This window comes from Neomonachus schauinslandi, chromosome 1 (assembly GCF_002201575.2).
Source record: "Neomonachus schauinslandi chromosome 1, ASM220157v2, whole genome shotgun sequence".
Taxonomy (NCBI): Eukaryota; Metazoa; Chordata; class Mammalia; order Carnivora; family Phocidae; genus Neomonachus; species Neomonachus schauinslandi.
In genome coordinates this window covers 156,075,831-156,096,540 of record NC_058403.1, presented here as the reverse complement: position 1 = coordinate 156,096,540, position 20,710 = coordinate 156,075,831, and the positions used below count along the sequence as shown (strand labels likewise).

General features: G+C 40.4%; 1 protein-coding gene across 2 annotated transcripts in view; it reads left to right on the top strand.

Annotated features, from left to right (window-relative positions):
* Positions 1–1,815: 1,815 nt before the first annotated feature.
* Positions 1,816–20,710, top strand: part of TXNRD3 (thioredoxin reductase 3) — a 61,139-nt gene continuing 42,244 nt past the window's right edge. The window contains exons 1-6 of one of the 2 annotated variants that reach the window (XM_021695011.1): positions 1,816–2,232; positions 14,904–14,964; positions 16,020–16,129; positions 17,724–17,828; positions 18,053–18,125; positions 19,794–19,913. In XM_021695011.1, coding sequence (XP_021550686.1) covers positions 2,074–2,232; positions 14,904–14,964; positions 16,020–16,129; positions 17,724–17,828; positions 18,053–18,125; positions 19,794–19,913 — 628 coding nt within the window. In that variant the 5' untranslated portion in view covers positions 1,816–2,073. The remainder of the gene's footprint in view (positions 2,233–14,903; positions 14,965–16,019; positions 16,130–17,723; positions 17,829–18,052; positions 18,126–19,793; positions 19,914–20,710) is intronic. The other variant, XM_021695010.1, reaches the window with a different exon arrangement.

Genomic DNA, 20,710 nt, shown 5'->3' with positions numbered 1-20,710 from the left:
TGAAGGTACCACTTAAGCCAAGACTCTGTTGACAAGAGGGAGCTAGATTGGCTGAGAGGGGAGAACATCCTAAGTTGAGGAAGCAGAAAATGCAAAGACCCTAAGGCAAGAATGGGTTTGACATATCCAAGGCACAGGGAGAAAGGCAGTGTGGCTGAAGCACAGTGAACCAGAGACAGAGTCAGAAGATGACACGTGAAAGGGACCAGGACAGCCTTCTGGGCTTGCAGTTGAGCCTTTCTCTTTATTGGGGTTTCATTCAGTCATTGCAGCCCAAGGGGCTGTAGGCCATGGTGACCAAGTTCAGCACTGAGATCCTCTACCCACCCAAATGATAAATACAGGCTTCCTATTCTGGTATAGAGGTGCCTTTAGAATTCCATGTAGTAGGCATGTGGGGTACCAAATTAGGAAGGAAACTCACCTTAAAACTGTGATGTGGGGTGCCTGGGTGGCTCAGGTAGTTGAGCATCCAACTCTTGATTTCGGCTGAGGTCATGATCTCAGGGTCATAGGATGGAGCCATGTGACCTGTGTTGCAACAGAAAATGTAGTATTTTTATTTAGTTGTGGACATAAACTTCAAAAAAATAATCATCTTGGCCAACAGACACATGAAAAGATGCTCACCATCACTTATCATCAGGAAATACAGATCAAAACCACAATGAGATGTCACCTCACATCTGTCAGAATGGCTAAAATCAACAACAGAGGAAACAACAGGTGTTGGTGAGGATAGGGAGAAAAAGCAACCCTCGTGCACTGTGGGTGGGAATGGGAACCGGTATGGAGGTTCCTCAAAAAGTTAAAAAATAGAACTACCTTATGATCCAGCAATCTGGGTATTTGCCCAAAGAATATGAAAACGTTAATTCAAAGAGATACATGCACCCCTATGTTTATAGCAGCATTATTTACAATAGCCAAGATATGGAAGCTGTCCAAGTGTCCATCAATTGATGAATGGATAAAGAAGATGTGGTATATATAGATGTGTATATATATATATGTATTACATATGTACGTAATAATATATATTATATATAGTAAAATAATATATATTATACAATGGATTATTATTCAGCCATAAAAAGTATGAAATCTTGCCATTTGCAGCAACATGGTTGGAACTAGAGAGTATAATGCTAAGAGAAATAAACCAGTCAGAGAAAGACAAATATATGATTTCACTCATATGTGGAATTAAAGAAACAAAACAAATGAACAAGGAAAAATAAAAGAGACAAACTAAGAAACAGACTCCTAACTACAGAGAACAAACTGATGGCTACCAGAGGGGAGGTGGGTGAGGGGATGGATAAAACAGGTTCTGAGTACCCGAGGATGTATGGAAGTGTTGTATATTGCACACCTGAAACTAATATAACGCTGTATGTTGACTAACTGGAATTAAAATAGAAACTTAAAGTAAAAAAAAAATAACCATCTTTCCCAAAGATGACTTTATTTATTCACTCTTTTCATAAGATTGAGACATCTATCCTCACTGAGGTATGTCTACTTTTAAGATGGTTTCAAGGGGCTAGTGGAGATTACGAGGCATGGAAAGTATTCCACATGGGGCAACCCAGGGCCGCATCACGGAGACTGGGCGATCGGAGGATGTGCACACAAAACGGATAATAAGGTTGCAGATAGACATCCAACTCTGAGAAGGGATGAAGACTCCCGGTGGCCAGGAACGGCCTAGTTCGCATGTGCGGGGCGGTGCCGGGGGCGGGGCGGTGCCGGGGGCGGGGCGGCGCCGGGGGCGGAGGCGGTGCCGGGGGCGGAGGCGGCGCCGGGGGCGGGGCGGCGCGAGCGGCGGTTCCGCCGACTTGGCGGCAGGTACCTGGCTTGGGTGGTGTTCGCTTTTCCCCGTTCCCAGGTCCACTCCCGGCGCCAACGCCCGCCTCTCGGTCCCTGAACTGCTCCGGCCAGGCCGGGAGCGACACCGCCGCCCTGGCACAGCCACCGCCACCACCGCCGCCGCAGGCACAGACATCGCCGGGGCCGGTGAAGGTGGGCGCGGTCCCCAACCGCCGCCTGGGCAATGTCCGCGGCGTGCCCATGTCTTCACCGCCAGGGCGCCGGGCCCGCCTGTCGTCCCCCGGCACCGGCCGCTCGTCCTCCGAGGCCCGCGAGGAGCTGCGGCGCCGCCTCCTGGGCCTCATCGAGAGCAACCGAGTGATGATCTTCAGCAAGAGTTACTGCCCGCACAGCGCGCGGGTAGGTGGGGCGGGGGCGCAGCCGGCCGGAGCGGGGGTCCCGGCCGGCTGGTGGCGGGGGCAGTGGGAGCCTGGGGGAGGCGGGGTCTTCCGGAGTCCTGGGGACTTATCCCTCCCGTGACCCTGGGGCACGAGTCCCGCCCGTTCAGCGAACCGGGAGGCGGCGCGAGTGCTCGGCGGCCGGGACTCCGGACCCGGGCCTGCGGGTGGTGGTGACACGGAATGAGGACTGGGCCCTGTGGCGTGGCCCCTTTGGCACCGCTGGAGAGGCGGCCACGCTGCCCACCTCCTAGGCTCAGCGTACTTGTTCTGGGGCCTCCGCCTGGGGGGTTAACCGCTGGTCCTCCCGCTTCTGGCTGTTAGCCTGACGTTGGCTTCTTTATCAAGAGTTTACTTGGTGAGATAAAGGGGATTTCCGGAAAGTTTTTGCCTGGTAAAAGGGTAATATGAGGAGAGGCCACGATTTGGGAGTAGACTAGAGCTGGATTCAGATCCCACTTTCTAACCGCGTGACCTTGACCAGGTTACAGAACCCCACGGAGCCCTGGTTTCTACATCTTGTAAAATGAACATAATGAGGGGTGAGAGGATGGTACGAGGTGATGAGTAATTTCACCTGTCTTGCACACTACCTTAACTTTGGGGGGGGGGGGGCTAGCTGGGAATACAGCATTATTTTTAGGGGCACATTTGTTCTTAGTGGAAAAAATAACCCACTTAGAAACGAACCTTTGGAAGATAAACCCATCTGTATGATAGGGACTTTCAATATTTTGAACTATACATTATCAAAAAGTTGAAATAACAATAAATGGAATATACAAAAACATAAACTCTTGGGTTAGGTTTGTCAAATTATAGGCTATGTTTTTCAGATTTATTTTCAAGTTTACATTGCCTTGTATATTGTTTCAGAAAACATATATATCATGCATATACATCTTAAAGAATAATAAAACACTAGTATTTTGGACACCTTGAATGTCTCTCCCCGATTAAACTGCTAACCTTAAAAAGTAAAACTGCTAGTTATCTCACCAGCAAAAATGAGTTTATTCAGGAATAGCAGAGAATTACAGTCCAGGACAAGCAAGCTACCATGAAACCATAGGCAAAACCATAGGCAAGTCTGCTCAACAGAGGAGAGGGATGCTCTTTTATAGGGGAAGGGTGGTAGGTAGTGTTGGGGAGGGCTTTATAAACAAAAAGTCCATTGGAGTAAACTGGGAGTTCCAAGCATAATGACTTTTCACTGGCTGTGTTGTAACAGTCTCTCATTGGCTGGTCTGTTCCTGGGGAGAAGAAAGCTGTTCTTTCTGCTGGGGTACTAAAGTAGTATCTGAGCAAGGTCCTTCTCTTCCTTGTTGGGTTTGCAATTGATGAGAGTGGTAGGGCATGAGAACTATCCCTGCTAAATCTTCTAACTACATTTAGTGAGGTTTCCCTTTATTAATATTCACATTACATACTCCTCCCTCCCCCCAGGGTTAACCACTCTCCAAAATTCCTTGCTTTTCTTTATAGTTTTGCCAAATACATGTATATCTTTAAATGATATTTTGTTCCTTTTGGCGTGTTTTGGTACTTTATCATACATATGTATTATTTTGCAGTTTTTTTCTCAACAGTTATGTTTTAGAGAATCATGCATGTTAGTATCTGTAGCTGTGGTTTGTTAATTTTCATATCTGCAATCCCTAGGATGAATCATACCATAGTTTATTGATTGTGCCGTGTCTAGTATTTTGCTCTTGAAAACAATACAGCTGTGCCTTTTCTTGCACATATCTTCCAGTGCATGTGTGTAACACTTAGAGTAGATAGATATCTTGAAGCTGAATTACTGGACCATAGAGGATGCATGATTTCTACTTTGCCTAAGTGATGCCAAGATGTTTTTCCAAGCGATCATACCAATTTACTCTCCCACTGGCAGTATAGAACAGTTCCCCTTGCTCTACTTGCTTGCCAGTGATTGATACATTTAATTATTGCCATTCTGGCAGTTATGAAATGGTAGTTTACTGTGGCTTTAATTTTGCATTTCCCTGAGGAAGTTGAACATCTTCTCTTGTGTTTATGGGTCATTTGGGTTTCCTCTTCTATGAAGTGTTTACAGCTTTTGCTTATTTCTCTGTTATGTTTTTATTTTTGTACTGATTTTTAGGTGTTCTTTGTATATTTTGGATACTAATCCTTTGGATATATATGTTGGAAATGTCCCAGATTTGGCTTTTCTTTTCACTCTGATTATGGGATCTTTTAGCTAACTGAAATTTGCCAAGTTTAATGTAGTTGAATCTGTCACTTTTTTTTCCCTTTGATAGTTTGTGCTTTTTATGTCACATTTAAAAAACCTGTTTCTACTCTGAGGTCATAAAGATAGTCTCCTGTTTTAGGTCTTGTAAATTTTAGAGTGTGCTTTTCACACTCACCTTCTTTATTCCACCTGTACTTGATGCTGAGTGGGGATCCAGTTTGTTTTTTTCTTTATGACTTATCAGTTATCCCTGCTTCATTTATTGGAGAATCCATCTTCTGTGCTATTTTGAATGCTCACTCATCATCCATCTGGTTCTTATATATACATTGGTCTGTTCTAAGCACTGCCTTCTATCGTTTTGTTTTGTTTTTAAGTTGTCCTTTGGAGCTTATAAAAGGGCCAAGAGATCAGAACTGTGCCTGTCTATTGCTATATCACTGGGGTCTAGAACAGTGTCAGGCATTTAATGTGTGTTAAACTAATAAATGGTCTTAGGTCATTCTAGTTAAACCTTTGCTGATGCAGAAAATCTTAGGACAGTTGATCCTCCTCCACCCTGTGTTTGTCAACACTACCAATAATGTGGCCACTAGTTTCAGTCCCATTACATAATTGGACAGCTCCGATTATAAGAATTTTTTTTTTTTAAATTGAGGCAAAATTTGTCTCCCTGAAACATATACTCAGTTTTGGAGTTGAATGTTACTCCAGTGCATAGAATTAAGAACCTGCTTCTACTTGGATGGCAGATTTCTTTGTATTTTCCCTGAGTGTTTTTCTTGTCTGGCTAAGCAGCCCACTTTCTTTATGTACTCATATCATTTATCTATACACATGACACTTCACTCATTTGATTGTGTGATAGCTTGACTATGAACCTTTGAAATGTATCACCCCAAATTGGACACCATATTCCACATCTGTCCTTACCTGCACAGAGTCCAATAGAGAGGTTTGTTCCTTGATTGGACCACTAATATCATTCAGCAAGCGTTATGGGGGCCCAATGTTTGGGACACGAAAATGAATAAACTGTGGTCTTTCTTCCCAAGAACTCATAGTCCAGTGAGCAGTAATCAAATAGCTGTCCTGTCCTGCAGGAAGTACCTGTAAAAAAAAAAAAGGGCTGTGGGAATGAGAGACAAAGACAGTTGCTTCTGTGGGGGATCAGAAAATTTTCAGGGAAACTAAGCTGTTCCTTGAGGGATATGTTGGATATCTGTAGGTAAGAAAGAGCATCTAGCTAGGGCATTAGTATAAGCAAAACTAGGAGATGATGAAATGAAAATAGTGTGGCTGGATGGAGGAGATATGATAGAAATCAGGAGAGTAAATTGGAAAATGGCTGGAAATTTACTTTCAAAGTGATATTGGTGAGACCTTAAAATGCTGCTAAGTGTGGACTTGATGATGTAGGCAGAGCCATCTCAGACTTTTGAGAAGAGGAGTGAAAGGTCTGTGATTTGAAATCTGTCAGTGGTGTGAAGATTAGACTAAGTGTGGAAGCTGCTAGACAGTCTGGAGGCTATTGTTCAAATCAGATACAAGATAATGGCCCAAACTACAGTGGAGAAAATGCCCTGATATTTTAAATCCCTTGCCCACATTAACTTTAAGCCATGTTTCCCCAGCCCTGAATTCATGTTTGTATGTTAAAATTTTACACATCTATTATTAGCTTTTGGGGGGGGTAGTAAAATATATATAACACAAACTTGACTATTTTAACCATTGTTGTGAACCATGCCTGCCATCTGTCTTTCATCTTCCCCAACTGAGTTCCTCATTCCCTCTCCCATCAAGCCTTGGAAACCACCATTCTGCTTTCTGTCTCTATGAATTTCACTAAGCTTGTTACCTCATGTAAGTGGAATCATTTGTGACTCGCTTATTTCACTGAGCACAGTGTCCTCAGAGCTCATCCATGTTGTTACCTGTGGCAGAATTTCTCTCCTGATTAATATTCCATCGTGTGTATGTATTTACCACATGATGTTTGTCAGTTCATCCATTGGGTCTCCTCCACCTTTTGGCCATAGTGAATGTTGCTGCTGTGAACATGGGTGTACAAATATGTGTTTGAGTCCCTCCTTTGAATTATTTTGGGTATGTACCCAGAGGTGGGAATTGCTGGATCACATATAAGGTAGTTCTATTTTTTATTTTTTGAGGAACCACCATACTGTTTTCTATAGAGGTCATGCCATTTCATTTTTCCACCAACAGTGCACAAATTTTCCAATTTCTCCAAATCCTCACTTTCAGGGAAAATAACACTTGTTATTTTCTGGTTTTTTGTTTTATTTTTGTTTTGATAGTAGTTATCCTAATGAGCATGAAGTGGTATCTTATTATGGTTTTGATTTGCATTTCCCTGATGGCTAGTGATGTTGACTATCTTTTCATGTCCTCATTGGCCATTTGTAATGGCTAATATCTGTATGCATTTTTGCAAAATTTGTTTTTGGGGTTTTGATAGAGATTGCACTAAATCTGTAGGTCACTTTGGGTAGTATTACCAATATGAAGTCTTCTAGTCCATGAACATGGGGTTTCTTTCCATTTATTGGTGTCTTTAATTCTTTCAGTAATATGTAGTTTTCAGTGTACAAATCTTTGCCTCCTAAGTTTATTCCTAAGTATGCTTCTTTATGCTATTGTAAGTGGAATTTTTTCTTAATTTCTCTTAGATTGTTCATTGTTAATATATAGAAAAGCAACTGATTTTTTTGTGTTGATTTTGTATCCTACAACTTTGCTGAATTTATTAACAGTTTTTTTTTGTACAATCGTTAGAGTTTTATACGTATCAGATGTAGTCAGTGAACAGAGAAAGTTTTACTTCTTTTCCAATTTTGATGTCTTTTATTTCTTTTTCTTGTCCTTTTTCTCTGACTCAGATTTTCAGTACTATGTTGAATAGAAATGGTGAAAGTGGACATCATTGTTTTGTTCCTGGTCTTAGAGGAAATGCTTTCAATCTTTCACCATCAAGTATGATATTATCTGTGGTCTTTTCATATATGGTCTTTAGTATGTTGGGGTAGTTTTCTTTTATTCTTAGTTTTTTTGAGTGTTTTTGTCATGAAAAAAAATGTTGAATTTTCTTAAATGCTTTATCTGCATTCATTGAGATGATCGTGTAGTTTTTTCCCTTCATTCTGTTAATGTGGTGTATTATGTTGATCTGTGTTTATATGTTGAATCATCCTTACATTCTAGGAATAAATCCCACTTGGTCATGTTGTATAATCTTTAAAATATACTGTTGAATTTGTATTGCTAGTATTTTGTTGAGGATTTTTGTGTCACTATTCATCAGGGTCTGTGGTTGGTCTGTAGCTTTCTTGTAGTATCTTTGTCTGGCTTTGGTATAAGGATAATGGTGGCCTTACCAGGTGAGTTTAGAAGTGTACCCTTTTCGATTTTTTGGAAGAGTTTGAAGAGGATTGGTGTTTCTTCTTCTTTATATGTTTGGTAGAATTCGCCAGTGAAGCCATCTAGTTCTGGGCTTTTCTTTGTTGGGAGGCTTTTGATTACAGATTCAGTCTCCTTACTAATTACAGGTCTATTCACATTTACTATTCATTTATTCGTGATTCAGTCTTAGTAGGTTGTGTGTTTCTAGGGATTTATAAATTTCGTCTAAATGATCTAATTTGTTAACATATAGTTGTTCATAGTACTCTCATAATCCTTTTACTTTCTGTAAAAACAGTAGTAATTGTCCCCCTTTCAATTCTGATGTTAGTTATTTGAGTCTTCTCTGTTTTTTTCTTAGTATAGCTAAAGTTATGTCAATTTTGTAGATCTTCTCAAAGAAGTAACTCTTAGTTTTGTTGATTTTCTCTATTGTTTTCTATTCTCTATTTTGTTTATCTCTGCTCTAATGTTTATGTTATTTCCTGCCCTTTGCTAGCTTTGAGTTTAGTTATGTGCTCTTTCTAGTTCCTTAAGGTGTGAAGTTAGGTTATTGATTTAAGATCTTTCTTCTTTTTTAACATAAGCATTTATAGCTATATATTTTCCTTTAATTGCTACTTTCACTGCATTTCACGAATTTTGTTATGTCTTCTTTAGTATGTTTTATTTTCCTTTGTCAAGATATTCTCTAATTTCCCTTGTGACTTCTTCATTGACCAATTGTTTAAGAGTGTGTTGTTTAATTTCCACGTATTTGTGGATTTCCTAGTTTTCTTTCTGCTATTGATTTTTAGTTTCATTCTACTATGATCAAAAAAGATACTTTGTATGATTTCATTTTTAAAATTAAGGCTTGTTTTGTGGCTTAGTATGTTGTCTGTTGGGGAGAATGTTCCATGTGTACTTGAGATGTGTATTCTGTTTACCTTGGATAGAGTGCTTTATAATATGTCTATGAAATCCATTTGGTCTGCAGTATTCTTCCAGTCCTCTGGTTCCTTATTGATCTTTCGTCTGATTGTTCTATGCAGTTTTGAAAGTGAAATATTGAAGTCTCTTATTATAATTGTAATTCTGTCCATTTCTATCTTCAATTTGTTTAGTGTTTGTACCCTGTATTATTAAAATATTAAAGCTATATTTGAAGCTTTGATGTTGGTGGATATATTTTTATGATTGTATATTGTATAATTCTTTTATCATTACATAATATCCTTTTTAGTCTCTTATAACAGTTTTGATATAAAGTTTGCCCTTTATCAGTAGAGCCATGCCTTCTCTTTTCTTTACTGTATACATGGAATATCTTTTTCCATCCTCTCACTTCCTTTTTTTTTTTTTTTAATTTTATTTATTTATTTGACAGAGAGATAGAGAGAGAGCACAAGTGGGCAGAGTGGCAGGCAGAGGGAGAGGGAGAAGCAGGCTCTCCGATGAGCAGGGAGCCCGATGCAGGGTTTGATCCCAGGACCCTGGGATCATGACCTGAGCTGAAGGCAGACGCTTAACAACTGAGCCACCCAGGCGCTCCTCCATCCTCTCACTTTCAACTGATGTGTGTCCTGAGGTCTAAAACGAGTGTCTTCTAGACAGCATGATCCTGTCCTTTTATCCATTCTGCCAGTCTATGTCTTTTGATTGGAGAGTTTAATCCATTTATATTTAAAGTAATTATTGTTAGGGAAGGACTTTTTTTTATTTTTTTATTTTTATTTTTTATTTTTATTTTTTTTAAAGATTTTATTTATTTATTTGAGACAGAGAATGAGATACAGAGAGCATGAGAGGGAGGAGGGTCCGAGGGAGAAGCAGACTCCCCGCCGAGCAGGGAGCCCGATGCGGGACTCGATCCAGGGACTCCAGGATCATGACCTGAGCCGAAGGCAGTCGCTTAACCAACTGAGCCACCCAGGCGCCCGGAAGGACTTTTTTTTAAAGATTTTATTCATTTATTTTTTGGGGGGTGGGCAGAGGAAGAAGCAGACTCCCCGCTGAGCAGGGAGCCCCATGTGGGACTTAATCCCAGGGCTCTGGGATCATGACCTGAGCCAAAGGCAGACCCTCAATTGACTAAGCCACCCAAGCACCCAAGGGAAATACTTTTGCCATTTTATTTGTTTTGTGGGTATCATAGTTTTTTTTGTCCATCATTTTCTTTCTTACAGTCTTCTTTTGTATTTATTTTTTTAGTGATCCTTCCCCTGTCCTTTTGTGTATATTTACTAGATATTTTTGTATTTACCATGGGGATTACATATAGCATCCTAAAGGTATTATTTGTTTCAAACTGGTAACAATTTAACTTCCATCCCACACAAAAACTCTGCTCCTTTATATTCTGCCTCTTTTTACGTTATCAGTCTCACAGATTACGTCTTTCTTTGTTGTGTACCCATTATCATAGATTGGTAGTTATTTTTATGCTATTGTTTTTTAAAATCTTATAGAAGAGTAAGAAAACATGATTATGAACTAAAATTATAATAATACTTCTTTATATGTTTATCCATACATTTACTTTTACTGAAGAACTTTGCATTTTCATATGGCTTTGAATTCCTGAATAGCATTTTTTCATTTCAACTTGAAGAACTCCCAATAGCATTTCTTGTAGGGCAGGTCTAGTATTAATACTCCCTCAACTTTTGTTTGTCTGGGCAAGTCTTAATTTCTCCCTCATATCTGAAGGATTGTTTTTTGTTTGTTTTGGGTTTTTTGTTTTGTTTTGTTTTTTCTTTTTGCCAGATATAGAATTCTTGGTTGATAGTTTTTTTTCTTTTATTTTTTTTAAAGATTTTATTTATTTGAGCGAGAGAGAGCGTGCACAAGCAGGGGGTGTGGCAGAGGGAGAGGGAGAAGCAGATGTGGGGCTCAATCCTAGGACTCTGGGATCATGGCCTGAGCTGAAGGCAGATGCTTAACTGACTGAGCCACCCAAGTGTCCCAATAGTGTTTTTCTTTTAACACTTTAAATATTTCATCCTTTCGTCTCTGGACTGCAAGGTTTTGACTGAAAAATCCATGGATAATCTTAGGAGGATTCCTTGTACTTGATAAGTTCCTTTTTTCTTGCTGCTTTCAATATTATCTCCTTGTTTTTGTTTTTCAGCAGTTTGATTACAGTGTGTCTTGGTATGGGTCTCTTTGGGCTTTTCCTTCTTGGAGGTTTTTGAGCTTCTTGTGTTTGTATATCCACATCTTTCCTCAAATTTGGGGAGTTTTTGGTCATGATTTCTTCAAATAAGCTTTATGATCCTTTCTTCTTGAACTCCCATAATGTATATATTGTTTTACTTTATGATGTCCCTCAAATCTGCTATTCTGTGTTCATTTTTCTTCATTCTTTTTTATTTTTGTGCCTCAGACTCAATAATTTCAAATTCCCTGTCTTCAAATTCACTGATTCTTTTTTCTGCCTGTTGGAGTGTTCTGTTCAACCACTCTAGTGAATTTTTCAATTCAGTTATTGTATTTTTCAGTTTTAGAGTTCCTATGTGGTTCTTTCTGTCTTTTTGTTAATAATCTTATTTTGTTTCCATATCATTTTCCTGATTTCTGTTAGCTCTTTGTATTTTCCTCTTTGAGTGTATTTAAAATAGTTGTTTTAAAGTCTTTGTCTAGTAAATCTGAAGGCTGTATTTGTTCAGGATGTTTTTGGAGATTTATTTTTTCCTTTGAATGGGCCATGTTCTTTTGTTTCTTTGTATGCGTATGATCTTTTGTTGAAAATTCAGCATATAAAACAGCTGCTTCTCATAGTCTTTGCAGACTGGCTTCATGCTTGGGAAGAACTTCACCAATCGGTGTAGCATGAAGGCTTAAGGTCTCCTTAGGCCTTTTCTGGGCATTTGTCTTCCCTGGGCTTGTATGTGCTTTTCACACATGGGCTCAGTTTTCCTGTATACAAGGCTGTTTTAAGGTGTGTTAAATTCCTTAATCTCCCCACTCCTTCTTCTTGGGACCTTAGCTGTTCTGTTGTATTCTTCTGCCTGTAATTTCTTGCCCCCAGGTGTCTACCATGTCCTGGGATATGAAGTCCATTTTCAGTTTTCATGAGCCATGACCACTGCTTCTCATGGCTTTCTTTAGCCTAAGATCCCAGCCACTTTTGACTATCTGTATAGTCTGTGTTAGACATCATAGAGAAATCCCTTAGGCGGCCCTGACTTTAGAACATTGCAAATTTGATCTCTCTGCTCTCTCCATTTTGTGGAAGGGAACTGGGGTCCAGGCTGCCGCTCACCTCTTACTGTGCCTTGGAGCATCAAGGAGTGGGTGAGGTAAGGGCCATTAAGAATGCCACAGAATTTTCTACCATTTTATTTTATTTTATTTAAAAATTTTTTTAAAGATTTTATTTATTTATTTGAGAGAGAGAATGAGATAGAGAGAGAGAGCATGAGAGGGGGGAGGGTCAGAGAGAGAGGCAGACTCCCTGATGAGCAGGGAGCCCAATGTGGGACTCGATCCCGGGACTCCAGGATCATGACCTGAGCCGAAGGCAGTCACTTAACCAACTGAGCCACCCAGGCGCCCTTATTTTTAAATTTTTAAAAGATTTTATTTATTTATTTATTTGACAGAGAGAGACAGCGAGAGAGGGAACACAAGCAGGGGGAGTGGGAGAGGGAGAAGCAGGCTTCCTGTGGAGCAGGGAGCCCGATGCGGGGCTCAATCCCAGGACCCTGGGATCATGACCTGAGCCGAAGGCAGACGCTTAACGACTGAGCCACCCAGGTGCCCCTCTACCATTTTAAATGTGGCATTTTCTTCATTGGGCATACACTTCATTGTTGTAGATCTTTGACCAGTTTCCAGAGCTCCTATTAAGTTATCTTACTTGGAGATTGTTGAGCTTCTTGGATGTGTAGATTACTACTTTTCAAATTTGGGATGTTTTGGACATTTCTTCAAAAAAGTTTGTACTCCTTTATTCTCTTTCCTTTATCTCATATTCACACTGTGTATGTTGGTGTGCTTAGTAGTGTCTCATGTTTCTCTGAGACATCCATTTTTCCTCAATCTTCTTTTTCTGTGGCGTCAGGTTGCACAATCTCCATTGATCTGTCCTCAAGTATGCTAATTCTTTCTTCTGCCAGTTTAAATCTATTGTTGAAGCACTCTAGTGAACTCTTCATTTTATTGTGCTTTCCAACTCTATACTTTCCATTTAATTTTTAAAAATAATTTCTGTTACCTTTCTTCATCTCCTTAAGCATAATTTTATTTAATTCTTTGAACATATTTGTAATGGCTACTTTGTGTATTCAGTATGACATCTGGGCCTTCTCAGAGGTTGTTTCTCTTGACTGCTTTTCTTCCTGTTTATGGATCCACTTTCCGGTTTCTTTGAATGCCTAGTAGTGTTTTTGGTTGGAACCTGGACATTTCAGGTGGGATATTGTAGCAACTCCAGGTACTGACTCATCCCTCTTTGTGGCTTGTTTTGTTTGCTTCTTTATTTCTCTATAGTAAGTTGGCAGGATTAATTAAGGGAAGTTTATTTCCACCAAAAGATGGAGCCTCTGATGTCACTTCTCAGAGTGTGCCCTCTTGGGTGTGTGCACGGTCACCCTGGAATGACAGAGATTTTAGCAGGGCTCTAGTTGACTGTCTGTGTAATGTTTTTCTTTTTCTTTTCTTTTTTTAAATTAAGTTTTCATTTGAACTCCAGTTAACATACAGTGTTTCTTAGTTTCAGGTGTACAGTGTAGTGATTCAGCAATTCCATACAACATCTGGTGCTCATCCCAACAAGTGCCCTCCTTAATCCCTATCACCTGTTTTGTGTTATGTTTTCTGTCTCCGTTGGTATCATACCTAGATGTTAAGCCCCCCTAATTGCAGGCTAGTTGCTCTGTTGTTTTTGACCATGTCCTGGGATATAAATTGTTCCACACTCTTGTCCAGTTAAATCTGGGCTCCAGGGGTAGTTTTTGAGGCATGTTTGTGGCTTATTCTGACCCTAGAGAGACTGTTCTTAATGATCTCTATCCCAGTGTTCTCTGGTAAATTTGCTGGCTTGCAGCTTAGCCTGTTACTCTAATGAAGCCACCAGCCTTCTCTTTGTTGCTTACCACCAGAATTGCCTTTAGATTTGCCCTTCCACACGGTCTATTTCAAATAAAGTCATTTCTTTTGGATAGAGCTTTGGAGCTCTGTGATCTCATGGTTTACCTCTTCCCCTGAGCAAAATCTCTGAGACCTTGCTTCAGAGCTAGGGGTAGGACAGTGACCTGATTCTCTCAGAGTGATAGCCCTACTTTATGAGCAGGGCTCTGGGTGGGGACTGTAACCTCTGGTCTTCTTGGCTTACCTCTCCAGCCTGAAACCTTGTTCTACAATAGTTTCAGCATGGGGTAGAGCCTTTGCTGTCTGAGTGGGGGCTGTGTGGAGGAAGGGAGGAAAGGAGTCCCTGTGTTGTTAGCCACGCTTGCCAGGAAGTTAGCCTTTGCCACTCAGAGCTATGAGAAGACTAGGAAATGCTGGTGGCCTGCCCCTTCTGGTGACAGCGATTTCAGTCTTATCCACACTCACTTGAAGTGGAGCTTCTAGGGCAGGGGAGGGAAGAACAGGAACTGACTCTGCCTGTTCTTATTGACATCTACCAGATCTTCTTGACTAAATGTTTCATTTGGCATGTGCCCTTTGGACAATCCCCAGAGACTTTAAATGTTTGTTTTTTTGTTTGTTTTTTGGGTTTTGTTTTGTTTTGTTTTAATAATTTTCACCAGTTGTGGGTGTGTCACCAGGGAGCAGGTCTGCTAAGCTACCAGTGTCTCCATCTTGGAAGCGAAACATCTGGACTTTATCTTGAGGGCTGAGGGCACTGAAAGTTGTTAAGTAATGGTGAAAAGTGGGCTTTAAAATACTACTTTGGCTGCAATTTAGAGAACTGAACATTTTCTTTGGACACCTTTGTGTCCATATTTCATAACTCTGTTGAATCCTTATGAGAGTAAAACTCCAGTAAATTTTTGTTCCAGGTTAAAGAACTGTTTTCTTCTTTGGGAGTTGAATGTAATATCTTGGAACTTGATCGAGTTGGTAAGTAGAATGGGTAGTGTATACTTTTGTTTGTAATAAATGTCAACAAGATTGACTACTTCCCATTTGCTTTGTTCAATTCAATTTTCTCTTGTCTCTTTGGGTTAGGTGAGCTGTTTTTGTCTACTTTCAACCATGCAGAAAATAGAACTCTATATGGCAAATAATTTGGTGTAGATTTTTTTTATTTATATACTTTTCATATTTGAGGGAAGGGGGTAGGAAGAAGATGTGTATACTGCTAAGGATGGAGTATTTCAGGCATTTAATATGTATCTGTCAACTTTCTGGCAAAATAGATTAAGCTGTAATAAATGGAAAAAAACTACCCTTATTTCCTGACTGTATTACACATGAGGGGAACACATAATTTTTCAGCTTTATATTTTTAATTCTTGTCATGCATGCATCCATCCATCTAATATTAACCAAGAGTTTTACCCACGCTTGTGATCTGCAAAGGTGGGAAACAGGGTGGTAAACAGAAAAGAGTTTGATCTCTGCCTTCACCAGACTTCACCAACTCCTTTTAGCTGTGTCTCCCTAACAAATGAAATGTTCTCGAATCTTTGAGACTTTTCTACAGTGTATACCACATAGGGCAGTCATAAGTAGTTGTGGCCCTGTGTTATTTTTAGGGGTGGAGGAGACATTTTGGATCATGGATCATAAAGATTTTTCAAATGTAATTGTAGGAAGCATTTTCTGAGTTATGACAGTGGAAGCAGGTTTTATCCTGATATTTGCTCTTTTAAGAGGATTTTTATTTATTTGTCCCAGCAAGGCCATTGAATGATAGATCAAAATCTAATTTAGAAGGGTTCGTTTTAAATGAATTTGTAGGTTTGTCTTTATTCTTTAAGGTTTCCTTTGAAAACAGGTGTTTCCCCTTCCTGAGTCATCATTTCATGAAGTTATATAATATGTAAATATGTAAGTACTGACGTTTTATGGGTGCGTGCATGTGAGCGTCTGGTGTTGTAACACTTCTGTTCAACTCCCAAAAGTTTGGAACCCTTTCAATGTTCTTATATATTTAAGTTTTTATTATTCAGATGATGGGGCCAATGTCCAAGAAGTGTTGTCAGAGATCACTAATCAGAAAACCGTGCCCAATATTTTTGTGAATAAAGTGCATATGGGTGGATGCGATCAAACTTTCCAGGTAATAATGGTATTATATGTTTTTAATGCTATTCAAAGTTTGGTTTTAAATCTATCTAAAAGGGGAGAAAATGGCTTTTAAAAAGGAGTCTATTCATGGGGCGCCTGGGGGGCTCAGTCGGTTAAGCGTCTGCCTGGGGCTCAGGTCATGATCCCAGGGTCTTGGGACTGAGCCCTGCATCTGGCTGCCTGCTCAGCAGGGAGCCTGCTTCTCCCTCTCCCTCTACCTGCTGCTCCCCCTGCTGGTGCGCTCACTTGCTGTCTCTCTGTCTAAATAAAATCTTAAAAAAAAAAGGAGTCTATTCATTTGTCTTTTGGAAGTTGTAAAGTGGAAAAGCATAGAGGATGGTTATCAGATAATCTTGAAAGTGGTGATAGATAAAATTGATGTTCTTAAGTTAGGTCCTTGTTTTATAACTACTTCCTTTTATTAAAATTGTGTTCCTTTGTATTTGTTTATGTATGTATGTAAATGGTAGTAGTCAGTGATTAAATACTTATATTTGAGACTTTAACTTAAAATTACATTTTCTTGGGAAACTAGATTGTCTGGATTTATGTTAATCTATGATCAGCATCGTTATCTATTAACAGCCTGCATTAGTCCCAGAAGCTCCACCTCAGCTCATGTGGTATGTAGCATAATGAGAGGCCCCGAAACACCTCGGGAAGTGCTGGTCTTACCATTCCTAACCTGGAAAAGATGTCAGAGGATGAATCTGGAGATGCAGAGTTATACTGCATGGCACATACTTAGGAGATGTATTTTCCTTAGGGCACCTAATAGTAAGGAGGCCAAAGGAATCCTTTTTAGAATGTGCCAAAAGCCTCCATGGGCACTCATCCATCTGGGGCCATGTGCCATGTGCTGAGTCCTACAGTGATAGAGCACTTCCACTGTGCTTCCCAGGATGAGCTGGTGCCACATGGTGTTTCTAAAGCCAGCTTCATGGGATGGAGCACCCACCTTCACATAAAACTATTGCTACATCATGCACTGATTGTCTCAACTTGCCTAAGCTACTTCTGATCAGAAGGGAGGGCCGAGTGAGCAGGAAACTATCATGCAGAGCTAGCCTTATGACCATTGCTGAAAGAAAAAGCAAAATTTTGTGTTGTATAGGAAGTTTACCAGGATGCTGCAAAATATAGGTCAATTTATGAGAAACCATGTAAAAATTTGATGTGCATGTCCTGCTGATGATGCTTAAGAATTGTTTTCAAAATAAAGCCTAGCACCGGTGAACAAAAGATAGAGGATCTTGAAAAATGGTATATGGCTATTTTACTTAGTTATAATACTTTGATGATTAGACCAAGGAAAATGACCTCACCTGACATAAAGCTGTGACCTATGGGTCATTTGACACACGTGTAGCCATCAGGTGATAATGAACAAAAATGTATGTACTTAGCATAAGTTCTATCTAGTGGGACCCTATTTGAATACCATCTAGATAAATTTAAAATTTGAACTTAGATGAATTAGGGACTGTTAATAAGAGTTTTAGAAAAGCAGTCCATGCTGATTCAACATAGGGTACAAAGGAACAGATTTAAGACAGGTCATGCCTCCTCTCTCCTTTGATCCGTAGGCTCATCAGAGTGGCTTATTACAGAAGCTCCTTCAGGAAGATGCAGCATACGATTATGACCTCATTGTCATTGGGGGAGGTTCTGGTGGCCTTGCATGTGCACAGGTATGAAAATAATGAAACCAGAAAATTTTCCTGGGTTGCCGTAAGCATTTCTTCAGCTACTTTAAAAAAGCCAATTTTGATGTTACAGTCCAGGGCTTTTATTGAATTAATAAAGAGAAGGGACTGTGTTCTTCCACAGTCTTTTCCTTTCAGGGAGAGAAAAATTGGGGGGTTGTCAGGAAAATGACAAGATCTTTATATGTAGCTTTTTTTTTTTTTTGTAGGAAGCGGCCATCTTGGGAAAGAAAGTTATGGTGCTAGACTTTGTGGTCCCATCACCTCAGGGCATGTCCTGGGGTAAGCAGTGTTTTTTTATTGTGACTCTTGTAGTTTTCTGCTCTTTACAGCAGGCTTTGTCTTTCTTTAATCTTGTTAATCCTCACAACAGTCTCAAGAGGTACAACTAGCCTGTTTCATAGGTGAGGAAAGCAAGTCTCTGTGAGGTTAAGTAACTGACCTAAGATCGCATAGTTAACAAGTGGTGATTCGGAAAGTTAATATAAAAGTAATGAAGGAAGATTTTGCAAAAAGAAAAAATTCAGTGACTCCAGTATTCCAACACTTGTGCTATAATAATTCTTGCACACGTGCACCAGTGTTTTTCCCTTAGTTGCAATCACAGTGTATACTGTGTGGTGCTCACCTAAGTCTGCTATGACCTTATCTTGTGTTTCTGCCTCAGTTTCATCGCTGACTCTAATGGCTGCATGATGCTCAGTCAAGTTAGTGTGTGTCATCATCCAGGTCCCATCAGCACAGTGTACAGTGAGCTTCCAGTTGTAGATGAGAGCGTTCACTTTAACAAAACACGCAGATTTCGTGTTGGATATTTTCTGTTTATGGATCAGATCCATTCTTCATGTCTCTACCTTTTTCCGTGCCCCAGAAAGCTAATGCATTGGCAACCTTGCCCTCTGGCTTCCCCCTGGGTTCGACCAGTTAGTGGTCATGGGAGGAGAACAGAAGGAGGGAGGAGAGTGGAGTTGGGGGTGTTCATTCCCCCAGCTCCTGCCCTGCTGATCCCTGCAGGCATGGAAGGCCACTTCCCCTGTCATGGCCAGCCCCCCGTGGGCTGTCACTCACTCAGTGTGCTTTGCCCATCACATGGGGTTGGTGATGACCCACTCACTATTCTGCTCCTCCTCGCTCTTCCTGCCCACACCCCTGTAATCATTTCTTTATAAACTCTCCTCAGTTTCCCAGCTTGAGGGTGTCATCTGTTTTCTGCCAGAACCCTGACAAAATAAGAAAATCATGTTTTAAAATTCAAATTTATTGAAAAATTTTACCTTAGAATTTCATACGCTAAAGCTAATCTATCTTGATTTTCCTTCTAACATTTGTATGTTAAAAAATTCCTGTGTGTACCTGTCATTGTTTTCTCCCTCTCTCCTCCTGCCCTGTCCCTTCTTTCTCTCCTGTCTATAAATATCCTATTTCTCTGAATTACCAGAAGAGAGACTATGATCAGAGAGGGAGTTTTCTGACTCATGCCCTGCACGGGGCATCACACATGGCCTTTTTGTGCTGCTTGAGATTGAGAGTAGATGTTACCAGGCAGCTTGCAGTGGACCTAATATCGGCTCAGAGGAGGAATCAGACTTACAGAGAATAAAGGCTAGAAGCTGGGGTTCCAGCCCTTGGTCTGGTATCTATCTAATTAATCTAATATAGTTCTGATCCCTTTATGGGTCAGACTCAAATGAAAATTTTGGATTCTCTCCCCAGAAAACTATTCAAGTGTACATCTGTATTTTTGCTCATCTTTGGGTCTCCTTCACAGACCCTCATTTGAAAAGTTTGGCTTAATCATTTGCGTGTTATTGTGGGGTCTGCTGTTGGCCCCACAACCATCTGAGTGTGTCATTTCCACAGGTTTAACAACACCTGCTCTACATGTATTTAGAACCATGTATACACCCACAGACACAGAGGAAACATTAAACCTATTATCTTCTTCCCCAGGTCTTGGTGGTACTTGTGTAAATGTGGGCTGTGTTCCTAAGAAATTGATGCATCAAGCTGCCCTTTTGGGGCAGGCGTTAAGTGACGCCAGGAAGTTTGGCTGGGAGTACAGTCAACAAGGTGGGTAACACTATATAAAAATACAGATTGGGAGAAAAGAAGAAAGAATGAGTTTCTTAGAGAAAGACTCTATTTATATTTCTACAGTTGAGTCTGAAATTCGTTTAATGACCACTCATTAGGACCCCACTTTGGCATAGAGGATCACTTGAAACCTGGCCCTGCTCTTGGGGACCTTGGTGCCTTTGGCAGCTATAGTCATTCCATACTCTTTACAGAATGTGAGAGAGAATAATTGCTATTTTCAGATTTCCTTCAAGTGTAAAGAAAATAGAATAGCCAGGGTCATTATTTGAATTTTATCCATTATCGTGATAACATTTTCTATTTTACCAGTGGTTATATATGTCTTTGTTTAGTGAAAGATGGAAACCAAATTCACCCAATAGACACTTATTGGTTAGGCTCTGAGGATACAGATAAGAGGAAAATAGAGCTTCTGCCCTGAAGCAGCACACGGTCTGTTGGAAGAGAGGAGAAGAGAAGAGAGGCGCTTCTGTGTGCTGTGGTTCACAGTGAGGTTTTGAGCATTGCCTTGAGGGGCACTTACTGTATCCTTGAGAGTCTGAGGTGGTGGAGGTGACCCTTGAGCTGAATCTTGAGGGTCACAGAGAAGTAGGTCATAAAGACAGGAAGCAGTGTGCTCTGAACTCTGGAGCTGGGAGAAAACATGGAGTCTTTGGGGGATAGTGAATGGCTGGCATGGAGAATGGGGGAGGGATCCTGGAAGAAACAAGATTACAGAGAAACAGGTCATGGTGGCTCTTAAATGCCATCTGAAGGAGTTGTGATTGACC